General features: G+C 35.6%; 1 protein-coding gene across 3 annotated transcripts in view; it reads right to left on the bottom strand.

Annotated features, from left to right (window-relative positions):
- OSBPL8 (oxysterol binding protein like 8) overlaps positions 1-25,747 on the bottom strand; it is a 103,060-nt gene that overhangs the window by 54,668 nt on the left and 22,645 nt on the right. For 2 of the 3 annotated variants that reach the window (XM_065886883.1, XM_065886884.1), the window contains exon 3: positions 5,447-5,517. In XM_065886883.1, coding sequence (XP_065742955.1) covers positions 5,447-5,517 — 71 coding nt within the window. Of the gene's footprint in view, positions 1-5,446; positions 5,518-13,261; positions 13,407-25,747 lie in introns of those variants that run through there. The other variant, XM_065886882.1, reaches the window with a different exon arrangement.

The raw sequence follows: 25,747 nt of genomic DNA, 5'->3' as shown, positions 1-25,747 counted from the left end.
CCTTCTCCAAAGGGGATAAATACAAACATCTTCAGAAACAAGTAATGAAACACCCTAAGTTGTACAGTGTTTAAAAATCAATATTCCTAGCACCTATTTCTTCCTAACTATCCAGTGCCCCTAAATTATTACTAATGTCTTAAACTTGTTTCCAGACTTTGTTTATACTTGATATTTCAATTTGATCCTCATAAGAACCTTGAAAAATAGGCGTAACAAGTGGTTTTATCTCCATTTTACAAATCATGAAAGGGAGGCTCAGGGATGTTGATTTTTCTAAACAATCAATCAACAGCAGGGATCAGAACCCGGGTCTCCTAATCCAGTACTCTTTCAAGGAGACTACTTTCTTCCACCAGAGTAGAAGAATATAGAACTAAAAGCTGCTTCTATAAATCCTGGAACAATTAAATTAAACATATTCCTTCACTGTTCTATTATTTTCATTTTTACCTATTGTTAGACATGGGAGAAGGTACTTAAAGTTTGTAGCATTACTCCCAGTGCCAGGAAAGTATATGGGGCTTGATCCAAATGGTAGCTTTCAAGTGTTTAATGGCCAGATCTACATAATATCACTAGATGTGATCAAGGATGAAAAACTTTGGGTACAAACTCCCTCACTCAATTTTAAGATCCATGAGGACAGGGACCATGTTTATTCATCAATTATAGCCAGCTATCACCTGGGGAAAAGGAAGGGCTCAATAAATACCTTTGGAATTAATAAAATGAAAATGAAACTAGCATTTGCAGCTCATCTCTCCTAAAAATGCCTCCGCTACTTAGTACAAAATACGAATTATTATGTTGATGGTAATAACTGGCTGAACTGGAAAGGAACTGCAAACTAAACTCAATGTAGAAGGTGGGGATTAACCTAATTAAATTTTTGTTGAAGTTACTCCTTTGAGAACTGGACTTGAAACATCATATTGCTTACTCCCATGATGACAGGATATATTGTGATACTAAAACCATTTCACAAAAGTTCTCAAGCCAAACAGGTCTCTGTCCTCTCCTTGCCGCTGGAAACTCAAAGATGACATGGCTACTGTCAGAGGAATATAATGGTTTCTACTTCCCACAGCTTAATAGGAAAATGTGTATTATAATGTACTTTTTAGATACTATTAAGTGAAGAATACTAATAATATTAGCTTAAAAGTTAATGAAAATGAATGACTGTTTAACTCTTTACCAAGTACTATGTAAGTACTTTATATGTTCTGCTTCATTTAACCCTCAAAGCAACCTATGAGATAGTTGTAGTTCCTCCTTTTGCTAATAAAGAAACTAAGACTAACAGATTAAATAACTTCCTAAAGTCACAGAGTCATAAGTAGACGATCTGGGATTTGTACTCTGGTGTGCCTAATTCTCAGTTTCATGCTCTTAGCCATCTCATCACATTTATTTCTCACCTTTTAAAACTGTTCATATAGAATCTTAGACTCAAATTTAAGACTTATCTTTATGAACAACAGGAAATCTATTTCCCTAGACATGACAAGATCTGGCTTGGAGATTCCTAAACGATTCTAGTATATAAGGGACTAGCAGGCCAGATGGCTGTCACATGAGCTTGGTAAATTACAGCACACATACTTCAAGGAATCCTTGCCATACTGTGTAGCTAGTTCTGAAAAAAAAAAAAAAGGATCCAGTGACCAAGTTCTATAGTCTTTTCAATGAAATACTACCAAAGTTTTCTGAATCAACAAGTTACCTTTTAAATACCAAGAATCATAAACTGTTTTTTTGTTGGAAATATTTTACTAAACTAAGTTTCCTCCTTTTATAAACTTACTGACCACTATTTTAATGATGATACCTTATGGGCTGTGCAACTATGGGAAGTTATTCAATCTCTTCCAGTCTTAGTTGCTCATTTATAAAATAAGGATATTCCTACCAAGTCATAGGGTTGCTTTGAGGGGTAAATGAGGTAGTGTGCATGATGTGTTTAACACAGTACTTGGTATACTGTGTTTCAGGTTTGTGACTATCCTCTAGATTGCAAGTGCTGACAAAAATATGACCTTTAGATAAATGGAATATTAACATATGAGAATACTTTCGACTTACTATAAAATACTGCAGATATAAGGAATAATAACAATAATGATAAGTTACTATGACTCTATCAGATATTTTGATTTGGAAAGTTTTTTTTTTTTTTTTTTTTTTAATGTCCAAGGAAATATATTTTTTACAGCAAGAGGTAGATGATTTAGCAAACCTACAGCTAAGCAGACTGACGGCTGGAGAATCAAGTCAAGATCTTGGCTCAGAAACCCCTTATCCTTGTAATAGCATTCCTTTTATCCCACTAGAAATATTATTCATGCTGGCAATTCCTTTCATTGAGATGGACAGTTAAAAATTTATTTAAAAATGCTAAAAGGAAGATGGGATGATCTGATTAACTGCTTTCTCCAATTCACTCATTTACAGGATGCCTGAGAAACAGGAACTGCCTTTATTTTTAAAATGGTGGGGGTTGGGGGGAAGAAGGATACCGTAAATTCAGTGACCAAAATGACAGTACTGATACTTTCTGCATCAAACTCATAAAAGTATAAGGTTAAAATTATTTAATGGTCTCAGTTATGCAGATTGATCATAGAAGGAATAACAAGATTTTGCTTCCCAAAGTTACTTAGGTAAGAACAAAATCTTCAGAATTCCATGAGAATAAGGTTTGATGATAAATGTATAAATTTTAGGATTGTTCTGAAAAACAAAAGAGTGGAATATATGTTAAAATATATAAGGACAAACTAGTGACTATGTATCTCTTAAGCTAACAGAATAAACCAAGATTAAATCTAAGGTAAGACAGAATCAATAAGATTCAGCTCTTGGAAAATAACAGAATGAGTACAATTTTACTTACACCAAATAGTTACTACATCAAGAAGCCTATTCATTCACTGTAGTTCTTTATTCAAAGTAAGAAAAACGAATTCTCAAACACCTATTATTAATCAAGTACTTCATGAGGCACTTACAGCATCACAATCTGAGAGTTAGATCTTACCTCTTTTGTACAGATAAGAAAATTGAAGCCACTTTGAATTCTAGCTCTACCATTTTGACCCTTGAGAGTTATTTAACTTCTCTAAGCTTCGGTTTGTTCACTGATAAAATGGGGCCAATAATACCTGTCTTCTAGTATCCTTAAGAGAGTTAAAAAGACACTTAGCAAGCTCTTAGTACAAAGTAGCTATTAATGTCATTATAATTAGCATCTAAGAAGTCACAGGTATTATATGACAGTCAAGATTCAAACTCACTTTTTTGACCCTAAAGCAGTGAATGCTTGCTGTGCAGTAGAACTTTCTGAATAACAGAAATATTCTATATCTGAGTAGTCCAATATGGCAGCCACTAGCTATATGTGGCTACTGAGCTATTGAGATGTGGCTAGTGTAAATGAGGAACCAAATTTCTAATTTTATTTAATTTTAATTAATTTTAATTTAAGGTTCATACACAACTAGGTGCTATTGTACTCAAGGTGCAGCCTGTGTTTCCTTTTATTTTTTTATTTTTTTATTTTTTTTTTTTTTGCGGTACGCGGACCTCTCACTGTTGTGGTCTCTCCCGTTGAGGAGCACAGGCTCTGGACACGCAGGCTCAGCAGCCATGGCTCACGGGCCCAGCCACTCCGCGGCATGTGGGATCTTCCCGGACCGGGGCATGAACCCGTGTCCCCTGCATCGGCAGGCGGACTCTCAACCACTACGCCACCAGGGAAGCCCTCCTTTTATTTATTAATGCACACTGCTTCATTAAGATATGTAAACTTGCTTTTCAGGCTCCCTGCCCTCCCTACCCCTCCTGCCCCTCCCTCACCCTCCCATTTAGAGACTACATGTAGATGGCTGTGGTAGGTAGATCTGGAGTTTATTTAGGGTTCTCAGTAGGAATACCACTATTCCATACATTCACCAATTCTGGTATTAACTGCTTGAAAATAGGTTTTTAAAATTCCATAAATTTCGTTGTATTTCTAACCATGGCAGAACCAAGATAAATCATCTCCTCATTATGCATCTCATATAAAATGATAAAGGTATTTCTCAGGCATATGTTATATACATACAAAGTCCTACTAAATTTTCACCTTATGTACTTATATACATATAAGTACAGGATGGACCTTTATGTAATGAATACTTGAAAAGTTAAGTGTGAATAAAATCTGTGTAAAGCATATCATGGAATATGATAAAAAATATATCATGGAATCCTCTCAATCACTCACAAGAACAGGAACAAAATATGTAGGGTTTTACAAGCCAAGCCTACTGCTGAGAATAGCAGAGAATTTACTAGCTTAAGAAATAGATTTTCGGACTTCCCTGGTGGCACAGTGGTTAAGAATCTGCCTGCCAGTACAGGGGACATGGGTTCGAGCCCTGGTCTGGGAAGATCCCACATGCTGCAGAGCAACTAAGCCTGTGTGCCACAACTACTGAGCCTGCGCTCTAGAGCCCGCGAGCCACAACTACTGAGCCCACGAGCCACAACTACTGAAGCCCACGTGCCTAGATCCTGTGCTCTGCAACAAGAGAAGCCACCACAAGGAGAAGCCCACGCACCGCAACGAAGAGTAGCCCCCGCTCACCGCAACTAGAGAAAGCCTGCGTGCAGCAACAAAGACCCAATGCAGCCATAAATAAATAAATAAATAAGTAAAAAAAAAAAAAGATATAGATTCTCTTACAGTCATTGAAGTTTGATTCCACAAACATAAAAGCTTCTCCTGCTACTAAACCTGACCAGAAATAACAGTAAAAAGTCAAATCCATTGACGAATTATAGAAAATCTAGTGAATTACAAACCCATAGGAAAGTCAATGCATCATACAATACTTTTCAAATTTGAATAGTACTCTTAAAGAAAAAATTCTCAACAGACTTAAGAATATGTACAAGTATCTCATTTGAAAATGACTAATTTAGGGAACTATGCCTTATTCTAAGACACTGCCTTTCAATTGCACACTATTATAGCAAGAGATGTTTGGCCTTTAACTGGGAAAATGTACGTGTTTTGATTGTCATTTGAATGAGCCCAAAACACTTAGAAATTAAAAAACAAAACAAAACAAAAAAACCCAATGAACCCTGACTATCTCTATTCTCTACATGGAACCCTCAGACTTCGGTCTGAGATATACTGCTATAGCAGACATACCAGAACAATATCACTCAGGAGAGAACCCTGGTTACCAATAGGCTATATTTCCAAGTAACCAACAGAACCTAAATCAGCCCCAGGGGAACTTTCCTTTTTTCATATATACTACCTGGTTTAGATATACCAACATAAAAACATCCCACAAAAATCTGATAGGATTTCAGTGTTAGTTCACTCATCTTAAATATTAGAAAAATGTTGTGATCATATATTTGAGGACAACAATATGCTTACCTTGCTCTTTGACATAGAAAGGGAAGATTCATCTTTGTTTTGAGAAATGTCTTCCTTTCCTCTTTCAAACCCTTTAAAAACATAGTCATTATTTCAGTATTACCACATTTGAACACATATAGGCATTAAAAAGCAAATGCACATAAGTTATTCAATTTCAAATATACACTATACAATATTTGATATACATCAGTGCAAGAAGCCTAGACTCAACATACAGTTTTAAACTATTATAGTTTAAAGACTACTAAGGGATCATGTCACTAATAGTAATTCTTTAGAATAAATCAAGACTTACAGAGGCACTGGTGTCTTTCCCTGAACCCATCAACATAAGCTAAATATCTCTCTTCTCTGCTCATTCACTTGGCATGAATTCAGGACTCGTGGAATTTTTATTTCAGTTAGCTGTTTTCTAACAAAGAACCAACCCAACATACTTTTCACACCTCTTGCCAAACTGGAAAACAACTCCAGAATGGGTGATAAAAGAATACTAGGGAAATAAATCTGAATTGAGGGACAGATTTTTTAAAAAATCTAATAATGTGTTTATTGTGAGAATTAAATGAGCATGCATAGAAAGCAATTAGCATAGTAGTTGCAGACAGTATGTATTCAATTAACATTGACCCTTAATATTATCATTGTCACTGACTATTGTTATATAAATTCTAAAAGGATAAATCTAAAACATGAGTGCATTGGGATATATGCACACATCTTTCCTACCATGTAACACATTAATATAGCACTATCAAAAGCAATTAACAAGTTAATGTTGTAAGGGTACAATTAGAGAAACGTTAATGCTGAGATTTGTGTGGCAGGCATAAGAGGGGCAGTACTCATTTTAATGAAGTTCTTTCTACTTTTGAGGACAAGTAATATTAACTCTTCCCTACAACTATCTGTTCTGAGTCCACTAAAAGCCTATATAAAATATAATCATTCATAAAGCAGCATTTATAAAGTTATCAGTATCAGTGCCTGAAGCATTTAAAAATCATTTCTAGGATATCAATGAGACCATTTATTCTGTATTTGATTTATATTAGCTAAAACAAATCCATTCCATTTTCTTAATTCAGAGATTTTGCTGATTTTTTTTTTTTTTTTTGTAATATGAAGAAGGAATCTTTTTCTTTTTTTTTTTCCATCTCTGGTAAGCAGAAAGATCAGGCAATCCTAAAACCAAGGAGGGAAAAAAAGAAACCTGTTTCATAAATCTAACATGGAATTTTAAAGGAAAACTTACCAGGATTTGAAACTTTAGCGTAAAGCAAACCAAACTTACATAATTCAGTTTAAAAATTCTAAAATATTTATTCAGAGTAATAAACATTTTGTAATAAGTAATTCTTAATTCTAATGAATTAACACAAATTATTTCAATGATCTTATAAAATAGATGTACAAGAGAACAAAGATTTTCTAAAAGTATATATTATGAATGGAAAAAAGATAATGTTTTTCTTTATTCTCCTAAGAACTGAATTTTACTTAAATTTCTCTAGTTTGGTTTTGGTTTCAGCTCAATCTAGGTCAATCCATTTATCAGACTAAGAAAAACGCCCACTTCACTGTGTATACATTCACATATTATTTTAAAAACAGAACAGTAAATTAAAACAAAGTGGAAGTTACAAATCTGAATAGACTTTTTTTGAACATGCAAATATGTCTTGCAGAAAGTTTCAAATGTTGGAAAAGGACACATACGAAAGCAAGATGAAACTAAACAAGAAAAACAAAAAAAAGGGCACTCATAAACATAGGTTGTATATTATGTCAGACCAATAAATGAATCCCATTTTAAAAGATTTTCTATACCTCAAACTAGCAAATCAAATCATTATTTTAAAAGCTGGCCCTGATGACTTCCAAGTTATTTAAAATTACAGCGGATAAAGCAAAAGGCTAAGTCTGGTCCAATACTTTGAATTTCAGCTAAGTGCAAATAAGCAGATGAGTAGCTTAAAGTGCAATGACCACATAAAAGTGTTCAAAAGCCTTAAACAGAAAATATTGCCATACTGTACACTAAGTTTTCAAGGGTAATTCCAAGGTAGGCAAAGCAAAAAGCAACACATGAAGGACTCTTTCTTTAGACTGGATAAAGGTGGCTTCCTAAAAACATGAAAAATAATCATCTTAAAATGTCAGCGAAAGTATTATATTTGTTAGAAGCCAAAAAGGGCTCAGCCAAAATACTTCTTAGACTTTTGTTTTCCATGTATAGGGATTTAAAATTACTTAAAAATTACTCTTTTATTTCTTAAAAATGTGATATTATAGATAAAATCCTGAAGCCTACAATACATTATTGACCATTGTCAATAATGCAGAACAGTTTCAGATCATGACTTTTTACCAAGTTTGCTTATTAGCGGTATTAGGTAGTAAATTCTCTTCCTACTATCCTCCTCACCGCTACCATGAGATAGAAACCTACATCCCCACGCAAATGGCTAAGATCAAAAGGACTAAGACCATCCAAATCCAGGTTAGGTTAGAATATAGAGCAACCGGAACTCTATTCACTGCTGGTGGGACTACAAATAGCATCGTCACTTTGGAAAACTATTTGACAGTATCTCCTAAAGCTGAAAGTACTCATATTCTAAGACAGAGCACTTCTGATCCTAGCTACACCCAACAGAGATGAGTGTGTCCATGTTTGTTAAAAGACAGGTACAAAAATGTTCACAGCAGTTTTATTCATAATAGCAAAATCTGGAGCCAACTCAAATGACTATTAATAGTAGAATAAATGAATACATTATATTCACACAATGAAATGATACACAGCAATGAAAAAGAACCAATTACCAATACACAAAACAACAAACAGAATAATGAGTAGAAAAAGCCACTTCTCCCCATCAAAAAAAAAAGCACATATCATATACCATATGATTCCATTTATATAAAAATCAGGAACTAGCAAACCTAATCTATGGTGCTAGAGGTGGGAACAGTGGTTTATCTTTGTTGTAGGAGGAACTGACTGGGGTGGGCATGAGAGGGTCTTCTGGGAAACTGGGAAATGGTTACACATATTGATACATAACTAAAATTCAAAAAGTTGTACACTTAACTATGTGTAAGTTATGCCTCAATAAAAAAATTTTTTAAATTCAGATATCCTTCCCTATTCTTCTAGTTTATTAGACGTCTCCTGCTATGACATCCTTTCTTACTTAGTCTATATCCCTTTAACATATCCTGCTCTGGGCTAATTCTGATTCATTCATCAACAATGATGATAATTATGGGGATAATTAACATAATAATATTTATGAAAACAACAATAAAGCAACCAATATCCACTTGTAGGAACATTTGTGATTTTTTGTTGGTGTTGTTTTTGTTTTTGTGGTACACAGGCCTCTCACTGTTGTGGCCTCTCCTGTTGCGGAGCACCGGCTCCGGATGCCGCAGGCTCAGTGGCCATGGCTCACGGGCCCAGCCGCTCCGCGGCATGTGGGATCCTCCCGGACCGGGGCCGAACCCGTGTCTGCATCGGCAGGCGGACTCTCAGCCACTGCGCCACCAGGGAAGCCCAACACTTGTGACTACGACTTGTCTTTTAATTCTATGCACGGTCTCCTTGATGAATAGCTCTTGATTTACTATTTCTAATCTTCAAAACAATGCCCCCCGCTAAATATTAGGAATATTCTATATAACTGAAAAAATTGAGGCTCACAGGAATTAAGTAACTTGACAAATGTCAATAAGTGAAAGTATCAGAGCTAATTCAAACTTAGGTGTAACTTTAAAATTCATGCTGTTTCTAGAATGCCAGGGTGTGTCTCAAGATCCAAGGCCAACGTCTTCTGGGAGCCTTGCTTAGATTGTGTAGGCATAGAGTTAGCTGTCTCCTCTGAGACACAGCACTTGGTACATTTGTACTACCATATTTACCACAATGTACTTCAATTATTTGTTTTCATGTTCATGTCACATACTTGACTGTGAGTTCCTTAAAAGAAGGGTTTAATTCTTATTCATCCTTTCAAATACAAAGTTTGATAAACTGATCCAAAAATTAATAAAAATGGACTGTACTTTTACTTGTAGTGGCTTTTAAAAATAGGTGAAATATAGCACACCTTCAGAAAAATGCATAAAATGTAAAGGCATAATTTAATGTATACAGTGATTATTTGCATAACCGCCACCCAAATCAAGAAATACAGAATTGTCAACATCCCATAAGAACTACTCCCCACCTGCCCCATGCCATTCTTGATCACAATCTATCTATTCTTCTTTCCCTCAAAGGTAACTACCTTGACTTTTGCAATTATTATTTACCAGCATGTCACAGCAGGTATTTCATTCATTGTCATTGCTGATTAGAATCCTACTGCATGACTATATCACTATTTATCCATCCATTGTTTGGGCTGTTTCTAGTTTGTCCCTCTTACAAACACTGGTGATACGAATATTCTTGGAAATGTATCCTAGTAGACATATATATCCATGAATATCTCTAGGGTTTAAACCTAGAAGCGGAACTCCTAGGTCAGAGTATATGTGCGTCTTCAACTTTAAGAATACCATATTGTTTACCAATTTGCTTATTTTTCCACTAGCACTGTGTGTGAGTTCTCCTTTCTCCATATCCATGGTACCACATCAATATTGACAGATTTTTAATATCTTTGCCAATCTGTTGGGTGTGTGTATCAATGGTAAATCAATGAGATTTTAGTTTGTGTGTCCCTGATTACTAATGATATTGAGCACTATCTCATGTTAATTACCATTTTAATTTTCTCTTTGTGAAGAGCCCAGATCTTTTGCACATTAAAAAAAAAACAACTCATTGTCTATCTACATTAAAAAAACCTCATTGTCTACATTTTTCTTAATTTATATAGGAATTCTTAATGTTTTCCAATTATTGGTTCTTTGCCAGTTATATTTATTACAAATATCTCCCCATTCTACGGCTTGTCTTTTAATTCTATGCACGGTCTCCTTGATGAATAGCTCTTGATTTTAAGGTTGTCAAATTTAGCAATTTCATTCTTTTAACCGTTAGTGCTTTTTGGTCTTAAGAAAGTCTCCCCTAAATCTGTGGTCATGAAGATATTTTCCAATAATGTAGTAGTAAACAGAGTTTACTTTCTCTTACTAATTCAATGGACTATGATTCCTGAATAAATTAGCACTCTGCCCCTAATTCTAATTTGTTAACAGAATACAAGTGTTATCAGCATTGATAAAGTACAAGCTTTTTATATACTTCAGTAAAATTTGGTTCATTAATGTTTAGATATAATACAGCAAGTTTTATGCTGCTTTAATCTTGTTAAAATGAGATTATATACACATATCTACAAATGCAGATTGAATAAGTATTTACAAAATATAGAATTGCTACATAAACTATACTGAATACAGCCAAGAATCAAGAAATTGTATAAGAAAAAAATCTCCGAGAAGTCAAAACATACTAAACAGATCTATCTATGTACTAAAGCTTACACAGAGTGTCTGTCTATAAACATCTTTGTTCAAAGTTTATTTATTCCAATTTCTAGGTACATGGACAAAGGGTACCATTTCTATTTTATAACTCATCATAAAGAAAAAGGCCATACCAATATATTCCTTAAGGTAGAAGTAACAAAAAAAAAGGGGGGGGAGTAGATTTTCCTAAGGAAAACTAAAATGATAAAAGGGTTGTGGTCAAAGTGGTAAAACAAAGTTATCTCTAAATATCACTAATGTAGAACCCCTCTTTCTCTAATGATGTCAGAAAAATCAATAAAATGTCCCAGAAAAAATTATATTTTTTACTTTTAACTTAAAAGAAATACATAAAAAGCCACTTCTTTGAAGTACCTAATTCTACTTCTTAGCTGATAAAATAAAACATATTTTTAAAAGTTTTTTATCATGGCTGGTTGTAATAAAACTGTTGGTTGTATTAAGAGGAATATGGAAGCATCCCTATGAATATGATTTTCTCTATTTCAAGAATTAGAAAACAAAGCCAACCATTTACTTTTCCATTCAAACAAATCTATCTAGAATGACCTTCAATATTTTCTTTGAGAATAGAAACTGACAATTCTGTCTTCAATTACCTAATGAAGTAAAACCCAAATTTCTAAACAGGGAAGTTTTCTATTGTTTAGTAAGGTAACCTGATTATTCTTTATATTAAGTAGACTCATGGCATGAAGGTCAGCAAACATGTGCTAGCAAGCTTGCTGGCTTAAAAAAAGAAAATCAAGAAGACAAAGACAAATACAGAAATGGAACTAAGTCACACTGTAAAAGCAAATAAGTACAGTATTTAACAACATTAAAACATTTCTGTGTGTTGCATTTTCAGAGCCACTTGTGAACATAGACAAATAGTAAAATTTACACCATTTTGAGAACATTAAGAAAGAAGCATGATAGTAATCATGCTACACTAAGAAGACTAAATTACGGACTATGAATGTTGTTTGAAACTTATGCTACTTAGGCAACAGTTCAGGACTATGGTTTCCAATTCTTTTCGGAAACCCTGTTAGAAAAGAAAATGAAATCAGTGAATTTACAATAATTTACTTAATTGCCCAAGTAACACTTTCTACAAGTTGTTTCATCATCTCAAAAGAATGCATATACTGCCTAGCGGCATGAATATTCACAAAAAGCTAAGAATAAAGGTTAGTGTGAAAAATGAAAATATAATTCGAATTTCACAAAATGTGTGTCAGAAAAATATATAAACAATTAGGGCGCAGTGGTTGCGAGTCTGCCTGCCGATGCAGGAGACGCGGGTTCGTGCCCTGGTCCGGGAAGATCCCACGTGCCGCGGAGCAGCTGGGCTCATGAGCCATGGCCACTGGGCCTGCGCGTCCAGAGCCTGTGCTCCGCAACGGGAGAGGCCACAGCAGTGAGAGGCCCGCGTACCGCAAAACAACAACAACAACAACAACAAAAAAACAATTAAAACAAGCACCAGTTTCAGTCAATACTTCTTTACCATGAGTATTAAAAGAATATTTTTATTTTAAAAGAAAAATACAACCTTAAAAGAGTAGATATGATTATGTAGCAGCTTAATATTTTGAAAACAAAACAGAGATTATTTATATTTTAAAATTTATAACCAAATATTTGCTACAATAAATCTTTTTCAAGCAATAAAAGATCAGCTTACATCTACATCTCATTGATCAAGTGTTTAATGTTCGAATCATAGCTGTCAATGCCTAATTTCATTTAATAAATACTACCAGAAAAATAACATTTTTTAAGCAAAAACTTATGATACCCAAACACATCTAACAACACAAAGTAAGGCATTTCCAAAATTATATTTAGGTAGAAAACTTCACGTTAGTCAGGACTTAAGCTATTAAAGTTTAAACTAAACATCAATTTTCACAGTTACTATTTTGCTTGAAATAGTCTAACAAGTATCAATATTAAATATGTGGGTTTCATTTGCAATTGGTTTATCTATAGAATTTTATCTGAAGTCTAGAAAGGGCTTTATTTTTATCAAAGGGTTATAATATTTATTTCAATAATTAAAGCAAAAATTTATGCTATCAGCACTCAAGATTCATACTTCACTGAATCATTAGTTTTCAAGTTCAAGCTTAAAGAGACTGTAAAAGAAAATATGGAAAAGCCAAGCCATATAGCAGCAGTTACTAAAATCTAACCTTTCACTATAGAATTATTTTGTTTAAACAAAAGCAGTTTTAAGATGTTAAAACATCCAGTTTATTTTAATAAAAAATCTATAAGAAATTAAGAAAAGAATACAAGATTAAACAAACAAACCTGGCAACGAAGGAGAAAGTTCATTGTATCCTCCAAATGAAGCATTCCGGACCAGCTTTCGGCCATCAATTCGTGGAGGAAATAAAACAGGCGAAACCACAGTACAGGAAGAAAATCTACGTTGTTGTGAGCTCTCTTCCTTCATGGCTTAGAAAGTCTATTTAATGTATATGCTCACCCAGAAGCCTACTTAGACGAATATGGCAATGACAGGCTTTTCTCTCACATCCAAATATAGCAAAACTCACCAGCACAAACAAAGGACACACACATTTAACAGCAAAGGAGAAGGACCAGAGACTGTCAAATCAGCAATAAACAGATAGAGAAAGAGACTGACAGAAAAGGCACTAAGTCATGCTGCTGGGGTTTTTTAAAAAAATGAACTGATAAACAAGAAAGGCTATTCCACCGTTTCACCTTTTTATCAAACCAGTAATGCCTTGGGTTGAGTTGCTGCTTTAGGAAAACAAAGCAAGATCAATACTTAGAGATTCAGGCTGAAGTAATAAGATCAGTTTCTCTTTTCCCAAAAAACGCAATCCTCTTCTCATATCCATTACATTTTTATAGTATCGGCCACACTTCCCACCTCTTCCAATTCTTTCCTTTCCAGTTTTTGCTTACTTTAAAAATGGATATACACATAACACTGCTTATCTTTCCTGAAGCTTCTAGATTTATATCTAATCTACTGCTTGCTTCAGCCATGATTAAGAATTCATAAGGAAAGATATTCTTTCACACTCGGTTCTGATGGATTCCAGTGGCTAAAGCAGAGAACAAACATTTAAGTTTTACCTCTAGTAGGGATATATGCATCATTAAGACAGTGTTAATGCAAACCAATCAACAGAAAAGATTAAAGGGACACCATTAATAATGCTGCATGCCCCAATATATGTTTCTTTGAAACAGCTGCTGTAGTTCCTCTTCATTACATTTAAACTTTTCAAAATATATAATCTACCAACAAGTATTTTCCACTTAAAACTTATTAAAATAATGTAACATTATTATCACAGTAACAGATGGAAATATCTTTCTTTTCTAGGTTAAAACTAAGTGACTGGTATGATCCCACATCATTAAATCTAACAGGAAAGACCCATAGCCAAAATGATACACTATGTCGTCTCTTTATTCCTAATCTTTAAAACTCCAGAGAATTCTTTCCTACTTATATTAAAATCCATTTGCCTCACTCTACACCTTAACTAAAATGAAAAACTCTAAGTCAATTACTTTCTCTATATACTCTAGACTGCTTTTTCTGATCACATTTCTTTCAACCTGGAAATACACCTCCTTAGCTAGACAACAACCACTCAATTACAACTGATTTAGTGCTTCATTTTATAGACCTTAGTATAAGATCTGTTTCCTTCCTTACTATGCATACACTTCAAGGCTGGTTCTCCACTCATATACAACAGCATCCCATATAGCCTCAGACTGTTTCTCTTCACAAGAAAGGACACTTAAAAATAAACAAACAATATACACATATTATTTCTTTGACAAAGGTATTTCAAAATCAATTAGTAGTAAAAACAGTTTATGGTTGATACCTACAACTATAACAGGTTTTGTGTGTTTGTTTTTTGGGTTGTTTTTTTTTCTCTTTTCTCCATGCCATGAAACATAGATTACCATTTAATACAGGCAAAAGAAAAATAATTATAATTAATTCATGCAATGGTACTTGGCTCTCAAGACATGAAGAGTATAACATCAAAAAAGGCATTTATAGTATAATGGTTAAACAGGATTTTAAATTAAAACTGCCTGAGTCCAAATCCTAGCTCTATCCTAGCTGGATGCATTTGAGCAATTGACTTAATTTCTCTGGGTCTCTGTTTCCTCATCTATAAAATGCTAATAATATTCCCTATATTACAGGATTGTTATAAGGATCAAATTGGATAATATACATGTAAAATCAAGAACGGTTCCAGGTTAAAAAAGATACTGACCTAAGGTATTCCCTCCTAAAACTTGACAAAAATGACAGGAAACGAGTATTTTTTTAAAAATATAAGCAGGTATGGGTATGTATCCTACAAGCATGTATCCAGGAGAAGATACATCAACAACATAAGTTTGACAGTGGAGTGCATGAAAGGAACTTGTAGTCACTGTCCTGCAGATTCAGGAAAGCTTAACCACAAACCAGCAGTGGTAAAAACTGAGAACTAATCCTACTCATGGCGAAGAATCCTTGTGCATATAATTTACAGCACCAAGATCAGGAATCAGACAAGTTACTGACATCAATACTGAAATCAAGACAAAAATACAGGCAAGGCCTTCAAAATTAGAAGGAAATGACTTCCAATTTAGTATTCCATACCCAGTCAAATTATCAATTACATACTAGGATAAAATAAAGATATTTTTAGATATGCAAGGTCTTAAAAATTTACTTTCCATGAATGTTTTTAAAGAATTTACTAGAGTAGCCATTCTCACCTGGGGTTCTACAATAGAAATAGGCCTAATGCACTAAAACATCCACTCTTCAGAATGAATTAATTTTTTCTCCTATGCATCTATAATGGCTCTAATCATGTACCATATACTTGGGAGAATTGAGAAAATATTCACCTATATTATTTTCCACAGGCCTTCCTTACTTCCCTCTAAGGAACTTCCTTGAGAAAGGCTATACAAAAATATATGATCTAGGGCTTCCCTGGTGGCATAGTGGTTAAGAATCCGCCTGCCAATGCAGGATACACGGGTTCGAGCCCTGGTCCAGGAAGATCCCACATGCCGCGGAGCAACTAAGCCCATGCGCCACAACTACTGAGCCTGTGCTCTAGGGCCCGAGAGCCACAACTGCTGAAGCCCATGCTCCTAGAGCCCGTGCTCCGCAACAAGAGAAGCCACTGCAATGAGAAGCCCGCGCACTGCAATGAAGAGCAGCCCCTGCTCACCGCAACTAGAGAAAGCCCGCGCAGCAATAAAGACCCAACGCAGCTAAAAATAAAGTAAATAAATTCGTGCCCCGGTCTGGGAAGATCCCACATGCCGTGGACAGGCTGGGCCTGTGAGCCATGGCCGCTGAGCCTGCGCGTCCGGAGCCTGTGCTCCACCAACGGGAGAGGCCACAACAGTGAGAGGCCCGCGTACTGCAAAAAAAAAAAAAAAAATATATATATATATATATATATATACTCTACCAAAAAGTGATGGCAAATTAAGAATGCATGGAATACAGGAAACAGGATACTGAGCTTAAAAAACTGTCATCACCAAACGTCTCCTACTATCTCTTTTTGACCCAAAAGACAAATTCTGTGGGTGAGCTTTGCCCAAATTCTTTTCTGACCTTGGCTTGTCTTGACAGTATGCTGATGAAGCTTTTTCTCTTTCTCTCAGCCCCTGATGTCTGGATAAACTGAGGATACTCCAAATATGTTGAACTGTTTTTTCTTAAAGACTTTATTTTTAGAGCAGTTTTAGATTCACAGCAACATTAAGAGGAAGGTACAGATATTTCCCATATACCCCCTGCCTCCACACATGCATGGCCTCTGCCATTATAAATTTCCCACACCAGAGTAGAACATTTGTTACAACTGATGAATCTGTATTAACACATCATCATCACCCAAGGTCCACAGCGTACTTTAGGACAGAATACCCAACCTTTCTGGCACCAGGGACCGGTTTTGCGGAAGACAATTTTTCCACAGACCGGGGCGGGGGGCAGGGGGATGGCTCAGGCGGTAACGCGAGCAAGGGGGAGCGGCAGATGCAGCTTCGCTCATTCGCCTGCCGCTCACCTCCTGCTCTGCGGCCCGGTTCCTAACAGGTTCCTAACAGTGAAAATGGAGTATTTTCACTGCCCTAAAAATCTTCTGTGCTTCAACTATTCATTCCTCCCTCCTCTCTAACTCCTGGAAACCACTAATCTTTACTGTGTCCATAATTCTGCCTCTACCATAATGTCAGGTAACCGGTACCATACAGTCTGAAGCCTTTTCAGGTCGGCTTCCTTCACTTAGTAATATGCATTTTAGGTTCCTCTATGGCTTGATATCTCATTTCTTTATTTTTTTTTGTTAATTTATTTATTAATTTTTGGCTGTGTCAGGTCTTAGTTGCGCACGCAGGATCTTTTGTTGCAGCGTGCGGGCTCTTTGCTGCGGTGCGTGCAGGCTTCTCTCTAGTTGTGGCATGCGGGCTCCAGAGCGCGCGGGCTCAGCAGTTGTGGCACATGGGCTCTCCAGGTGTGGTGCGCAGGCTCAGTAGTTGAATTGCGAGAGCCCAGTTGCCCCGCAGCATGTGGGATCTTAGCACCCCCATCAGGGATCAAACCCATGTTCCCTGCATTGGAAGGTGGATTCTTAACCACTGGACCACCAGGGAAGTCCCGATATCTCATTTCTTTTTAGCGCTAAACAATATTCCACTGTCTGGATGCATCACAGTTTATTTATCCTTTCACCTACAGAAGGACAAAACTTGGTTGCTTCCAAGTTTTGGCAATTATAAAATAAAGTTGTTATAAACATCTTTGTGTAGGTTTTGTGAGGACATAAGTTCTCAACCCCTTTGGATAAATATCAAGCAGTGTGACTGCTTGACCATATGGTAAGAATATGATTTAGTTTTGTAAGAAACCTCCAAACTGTCCTCTGAAATGATTGTACCGTTGTGCAGTTCCACCAACAATGAACGAGAGTTCCTGCTGTTCCACATCCTTGCCAGCATTTCACGATGTCAATGTTCCAGATTTTGGCCATCCTAATAGGTGTGCAGTGGTTGTATCTTGTTGTTTTAATTTGTACTTCCCTGATGACATATGACATGGAACATCTTTTCATATGCTTACTTGCTATCTGTATATCTTCTCTGGTGAGGTGTCTGTTAAGGTCTTTGGCCCATTTTTTAATCGAGTTGTTTTCTTATTGTTAGAACTCTTTGTATATCATTGGGTAAGTCCTTTCTAGGTGTGCCTTTTGCAAATATTTTCTCCCAGTCTTTGGCTTGTGAGCTCATTCTCTTGTCACTTTCTTTCACAAAGCAAATGTTTTAAATTTATATGTTCTATTTTCTACCTATTCTTGGTAGGACATGGTGAACTAAAAGGCAGAAAATACCTTTCATGACCATATTACTGTAAGGTATCTAGTACATAAACTGCAAGCTATGATGAACCCTATGTATCCCAGGGCTCACTTGCCCAGTGCTTTCCAAAGAAGAGATTCCTGTTAAACTCTCAAAGAAATCAAAGCCAAACTATAACCCAGAGACTCTATTCAGCTTATCTTTTCCTGGGAATCGTTATGACTGACAAGGGCCTAATTTCCAAAACATACAAACAGCTCATAGAACTCAATAACAACAACAACAAAAACCCAATAAAAAAATAGGTAGAAGAGCAAAGAAGACATAAAAATGGACAATAGGCACATGAAAAGATGCTCAACATTGCTAATAACTAAAGAAATGCAAATCAAAACTACAATGAGGTATCACCTCACACTGGCCAGAATGGCCATCATTAAAAAGTCTACAAATAACAAATGCTAGAGAGGGTGTGGAGAAAAGAGAACCCTCCTACACTGTTGCTGAGAATGTAAATTGGTGCAGACACTATGGAAAACAGTATGGAGGTTCCTTAAAAAACTAAAAAGAGAATTGCCATATGATCCAGCAATCCCACTTGTAGGCATATATCCAGAGAAAACGCTAATTTGAAAAGATACACACACTCCTATGTTCATAGCAGCACAATTTACAATAGCCAAGACATGGAAGCAAGCTAAATGTCCATCGACAGATGAATGGATAAAGAAGATGTGGTATATATACACAATGGAACACTACTTAGCCATAAAAAAGAATGAAATAATGCCATTTGCAGCAACATGGATGGACCTAGAGATTATCATACTAAGTAAGTCAGACAAAGAAAGACAAAAATCATATGCTATCACTTATAAAAATATGACACAAATGAACTTATTTACAAAAACAGAAATAGACTCAGAGACATAGAAAACAAACTTATGGTTACCAAATGGGAAAGGGGGTGGGGAAGGGATAAATTAGGAGTTTGGGATTAGCAGATACAAATCTATGTATAGCTGAATCACTTTGCTGCACTATACCAAAACTAACACAGCATTGCAAATCAACTATACTTCAATAAAAAATCTTTAGGACCTCCCTGGTGGCACAGTGGTTAAGAATCCGCCTGCCAATGCAGGGGACATGGGTTCGATCCCTGGTCTGGAAAGAGCCCACGTGCCACAGAGCAATTAAGCCCGTGAGCAACAATTACTGAGCCCTCGCGCTGCAACTACTGAAGCCCACACGCCAAAACTACTGAGGCTGCATGCTGCAACTACTGAAGCCCGCGCACCCAGAGCCTGTGCTCCTCAACAAGAGAAGCCACCACAATGAGAAGCCCGTGCACCGCAGCAAAGAGTAGCCCCCGCTCGCCACAACTAGAGAGAAAGCCATGCAGCAATGAAGGACCCAAACGCAGCCAAAAAAAAAAAAAAAAATTAAATAAAAAAATTTTTTAAAGACCTGCAGCATAATCACATTTACTGTGCCTTGCTGGCTAGATTCAACTACTGTAAAACTTAGAGCAAAGCTGAACATTCTTCAAACATATCTTGGTTAACATTTGAATTTATCATCTCTCTCATTTTACACTACATTATCTATGTATGAAAACAAGAAAAATTATAAAACAAGAATGTTGTAAGATCATCATAATAGTTTTGAAAGTCATGTGAAACACTTATATTAGAAATAGATTATGACCTATGGATAAACTTACTTATTTTGAACATGCTTCTCAAAATTCAAGTTACCACTCATTGGTAAGTTGAAAATCAATTTAGTGACTCACAAATAGCATTTAAAAAAATGAAACAGAATAAGCCAAGATAGGAAATATTAGAGTGCATCATACTCTGATATTAAAAGGCGAGTTGTTTCATCAATCATTTGTTTAAGACTTTTTTTTTTAACATCTTTACTGGGGTATAATTGCTTTACAATGGTGTGTTAGTTTCTGCTTTATAACAAAGTGAATCAGTTATACATATACATATGTTCCCATATGTCTTCCCTCTTGCATCTCCCTCCCTCCCACCCTCCCTATTCCACCCCTCCAGGCTGTCACAAAGCACCGAGCCGATATCCCTGTGCCATGCGGCTGCTTCCCACTAGCTATCTACCTTACGTTTGTTAGTGTGTATATGTCCATGACTCTCTCTCTCTCGCCCTGTCACAGCTCACCCTTCCCCCTCCCCATATCCTCAAGTCCGTTCTCCAGTAGGTCTGCGTCTTTATTCCTCTTACCCCTAAGTTCTTCATGACATTTTTTTTTCTTAAATTCCATATATATGTGTTAGCATACGGTATTTGTCTTTTTCTTTCTGACTTACTTCACTCTGTATGACAGACTCTAGGTCTATCCACTGTTTAAGACTCTTTATATAACTATACACACACATATTATGTTTTGGGTAGTGACATGAAATGTATTTCTTATATGGATCACTGTCAAAATAGGAAAACACTGACATAAATGATATTATTCCTTTTGAAATTCCCCAACACTAAAAAGAACTAATATCTCCTTGCCACTAGAGACCAGCTACATATATTATCTTTGGTCTAGGGACTCTTTCCATATTAAAATGGCAGACATTTGAGCAGAGGAAAAAACCACAAAAGGCCATAATAAGATCTTTAGATGTTCCTGCTATATGCCCAAAGAAAATGCCCAGCTTCAACTTCTTTCTATAGAGCCGAAAGATTAGGACTGGAGAAGGCATCTCACTGTAATAACAGAACTCCAATGAGTTCCCTGGACAAATTCCAGACCATCTTTATTTTAAAAACAGATGAAGCAAACATAGCTGATATTCTGAAATCATCTAATTTGGTAGTTGGAAAATCCATCTAAACTCTATAAAGTTCCATATGCACACTCATGATAAAATATATTGATTTAAATTATGATGAAAGTATTATAAGAGCTATATACTTTATCTTGAATCCCAAGATAATAAACTTAGGCTTTAAGAGATTTTAGAATCCTTAAAGCAGCAAGAAGAGTTGGAAAAAGATCAAAATACTGAAAACAAAAATCAACCAATAAGAATTTAAGAAAGTATTATGTCCAAACATGAAGAGAACCACTGCCCTAAAAAATGAACTAAATATCTGAAGGTGGTACTATACAAATTCAGCAGTAAGTTTCCTTATAGAGCATGAAATTTAAAAAATAATATAGCTATCTACTATTATTTAAGCAGCACAGGGTTAGCAAAAAAGCCTATTAATAACCTTTCAAAGAACATATAAATTAAGATGGTTGATAATGATCTTTGCTTTAAAATATAAAACACACCAATAAAGTTCTCAGTCAATTTCCATCCTCCAATATGACAATTAATTTCTTAGCTGTAATTAGTAAAATTTCATTGATGATTATATGGCTTGAAAATTATACAAAGCAATCTTATTATCCCACATTACCTCAAAAAATAACTGTAGCTTCTCAGCATTAAATACGTTCTCAACTTAACAGCACATGTAAATGCACATACAAAATTAAAAGGATGGCTTAGTATAATTTTAGACTGGAGAGCATTCTTGTCTATATATCCATATTCACAGCAATAAGTGTAAGACAGTACTTTCCTTTGGATGAAAAGTTATTTGTAATTATATTTGTATATTAGATTCATTCAATAAAAATTTAATAAGCACCTACTTTGTGTTAGGAATTATGTTAAGCACAAGAGAGTTATGAACATAAAAGTCCCTAATTTCTGCTCTTACCGAGCTTTCAACATATGTGAGTTCATGTTCATTAAAAGTTGATTGAAACTCGGAGAGTCTATTTCCACAAAGTAAATGTTAAATGAAGTGCTTAGGTTTCTTTCTAAGACTGTTCACAAGAATCTAACTGAAAATGTAGTAAGAGTACCTATGAATGTAACCATCATAATACTACCTAATAATTATATAGTAATAAGCTTCCAAAAGTGTTTTCACATATGTTCTCAATAGATTCAAAGAACAACAACATGACATACAAAAGGAGTAGTATCCTGGTTTTACAGGTAATCAAGCTCTGAGGCACATAGGCTCGAAGTCACACTGTAAACAAGCAATAGAGCCAAGATTAGAATCCAGCCGTGAGAGTAGTGTTTACTTTCCCCCCGTCTCCTCTTTCTGCTTTCCCTAAGCCTGCCAACACAGATGCCAGCATCAAACCATTTTGTGGTAAGGCGAGACTCAAAGATGGGGGATAAAAAACATGATCCCAGGCTACAATAGGGTCCGCAGTGGGAAGGGGTAAAATGAGAAAAATCTTAATGATAGTGAAGAAGAAAGGGGAGCCTATAGGACAGAGACCACTCAACTAGATCATCTTTCACACATAGGGACAGTTTGTAAATCAGGGACTTAATTAAAACTTTTTAAAAATCTGTTTCAAAAATTCTTCCACTAGAAAGCTGTGCAAGTATCATGTTAGAAAAAAGCTACTACACTCTTTCCTTCCATACAATTGAGTTCTCAAAACATAACAGATAAAGAAAATCCCACTCTCCACTGTACCCATTTAAATATGTTAGTGTTCCACAAGTAACTAGTCTTCTAGCTCTTCTCTCCAAGCATGGGAACCAAGTTATAAGACAATATTGCTTGTTTTAGGACGGCAAGAATGGATACTGATCTCTCCATTCCCTCTCTTAGCTGATGTTCAAATATTGGTGCTAATGCTCACATCTTTTTACTTACCCACCAGAGACTCAATCCAACTCTATGCAAGCTTTGGAGTTGGATATAAATTAAATGGGCTGGCACACTCCAGAAATTTCCTAATGATGAGCCTAACAAGGTCCTGAAGAAGCTATTTTGATTCCACAGTTGTAACCACACATCTAACTAACTTCACGGTCCGTTACTCTATCCAAAATACAAGGATTTCCTTATCTTTTTACCCTATACCCACAATCTCCTCACATAGGCAAATGACATAAACCTATGGTTCACAGAGTTTGAATTTGGGGACCAGTAAAATTTCCCCCCAAAACAGTAGCACTGCTATCAGGGTTCTCATCTTGAGAAGACACAATGTTTTCTTAAACCTATAATTCACAGTCTTCATCAATTCACAAAGGGATATTAAATATCATACAGCAGGAAGACTATAATCTCATAATAAAGACAGTCCTTTACACTGAAGGAATTTCACTTAGTGAAAAATTGTAATAGTGTATTTATTTTTCTCATCTACTTACAGAACTAGGAAAGAACCACATGCACCAGCACTAGCCCACAGACTATACCATTAAAAAAAGAGAGATGCATTTATTCTAAGGACGTATACACAAGAGTGAATATAACATGTGTACATTTTAAACATTATTGATAAAAATGAAAACATAGGTAATGACCACTAACTTAAGAAAGAGAGCATTTCAAGTGTCTTTGATGGCTCCCATGTATGCTTGATTGTACACACCTCCCTTCTAATCAGAGTTAACCATTATCCCAAATTCTATTTTACTCCTTCTATTGTTCTATCATGTACCTATTCCTACACAATGCATTGATTCTCTTTTTTGGCTGTGTGGCGCAGCTTGCAGGATATTACTTCCCCAACCAGGGATCGAACGCATGCTCCCTGCAGCGAAGTGTGCAGTCTTAACCACTGGACTGCTAGGGAAGTCCCTTGATTCATTTTTTTTCTTTTTCTTTCTTTCTTTCTCTCTCTCTCTTTTTTTATTTTTTGCTACACCATGCGGCATGCAGAATCTTAGTTACCCAACCAGAACCTGTGCCCCCTACAGTGGGACCACTTAACTGCCAGGGAGGTCCCATGCATTCATTCATTTTACTTATTTTTAAACTGTACATAAATGTCATCATACTGCATGAACTTTAATTTGTTTTCTATACGCTTCCACACTGATGCCTGTAGCTTTAAATGATTCATTTCATTGTTGCATAGTATTCTACTGTATGAATATAACTATGATATTTATTCATTCCACTGATGATAGACATTTGGGTTTTCCCCATTTCTTTTTTTTTTCTATTACAGACAATTTGCTGGTACACATTTGTGAGAGTTTCACTAGGTCTAGGATACACTAAGGAGTATGCTCATCTTCAACTTTACTATGTAATATGCCAAACTATTTTCCAAAATCACCAACATAAGCATTCACTACTAGTAAATGAGAGTCCCTGTTGTTTCACGTCCCCATTGACACTTGTACTTATTGGACTTTAAATCTAGTGGGTATAAAATGGAAATCCATTGTAGTATTAATTCACTTTTGCCAGTTTCCTAATGTTAAACATCCTTTCACACTTACTGGTCTTTTGTGTTATCTCTTCTGTAAATAGCTATTCATGTCTTTTGTATATTTTTGTAGTGGGTTTTGGTCTTTTGGGTTGATACATAGGAGTATTTTATTTTTCCTAGATATTAATTCATTGTCAGTTATATGCATAGCAATTTGTTTCTTCACTATTTTTGTGGTATCTTTAGATAAACAGATATTCTTAACCTCAACAAGGTAGAATGGGTCAATCTTCAGTTTGAGAGGGGTGTGTGTGTGTGTGTGTCTTGTTAAATCCTTCTTTACCTTAAGGATATAAAAATATTTTTCTATGTTTTGTAAAGTTTAATAGCTTTATCTTTCACATTTAATCTGGGATTGATTTTGTATTTAGTAGAAGAGATCTATTTTCATTTTTTCTCATACAGATAACTAATTTCCCCCAAACAGTTTATTGAGTAATATGTCATAAACTGAGTTTCCATATATGCTTGAGTCTGTTTCTAAGTCTCTGTTGTGTTTCATTCATCTCATTGTCTCTATCAGCATGAATACCACCTATCTTATTTGCTAGAGCATTATTAAGTACTAAGTAAGCCCTGACCCTTGTCTGGCTCTGCTTCTTCAGGAATGTCTTGACCCTTCTTTGCCCTTTGCTCTCCCTAGAGAGTTACAGAGCACCTTATCAAGTACCATGAAAAAAATCCTGTTGAGATATGAATTCAAAATACATCGAACATACAAAATCAATCTGAGAAGTGACATGCTAATAACATTGAATTTTCCTATCAGAAACATGGTATGTCTCTCCATTTATTGAGAATACATACTCTTAGTATTATACTTTTCTACTTAAAGGTATTTCACACCTCTTGTTAGAATTATTGTTATGTACCTTATTTTCTGTTATTTTAAGTGGTTATTTTTTAAATTGGCTCCCTTCTCTCAATAACTCTTACTAACTCCCTTACTTTACCGACAGGTCAGTCACACTCTAAAAATAAATTTTTAAAACACCATGTCCAGCATTCTGATGTTCTTACTAAGAAGGTTTTCTCTGAACATTTAGTTTGCCATGTTACTGGAAGTGAAAGTTCAGCTACATGTTTTCATGTTTCTTATGTTTCCCTACTTCTTGTCCCTA

The sequence above is a fragment of the Phocoena phocoena genome, chromosome 11 (assembly GCF_963924675.1).
Source record: "Phocoena phocoena chromosome 11, mPhoPho1.1, whole genome shotgun sequence".
Lineage (NCBI taxonomy): Eukaryota > Metazoa > Chordata > Mammalia > Artiodactyla > Phocoenidae > Phocoena > Phocoena phocoena.
This window is presented reverse-complemented; position numbering and strand designations above follow the sequence as displayed.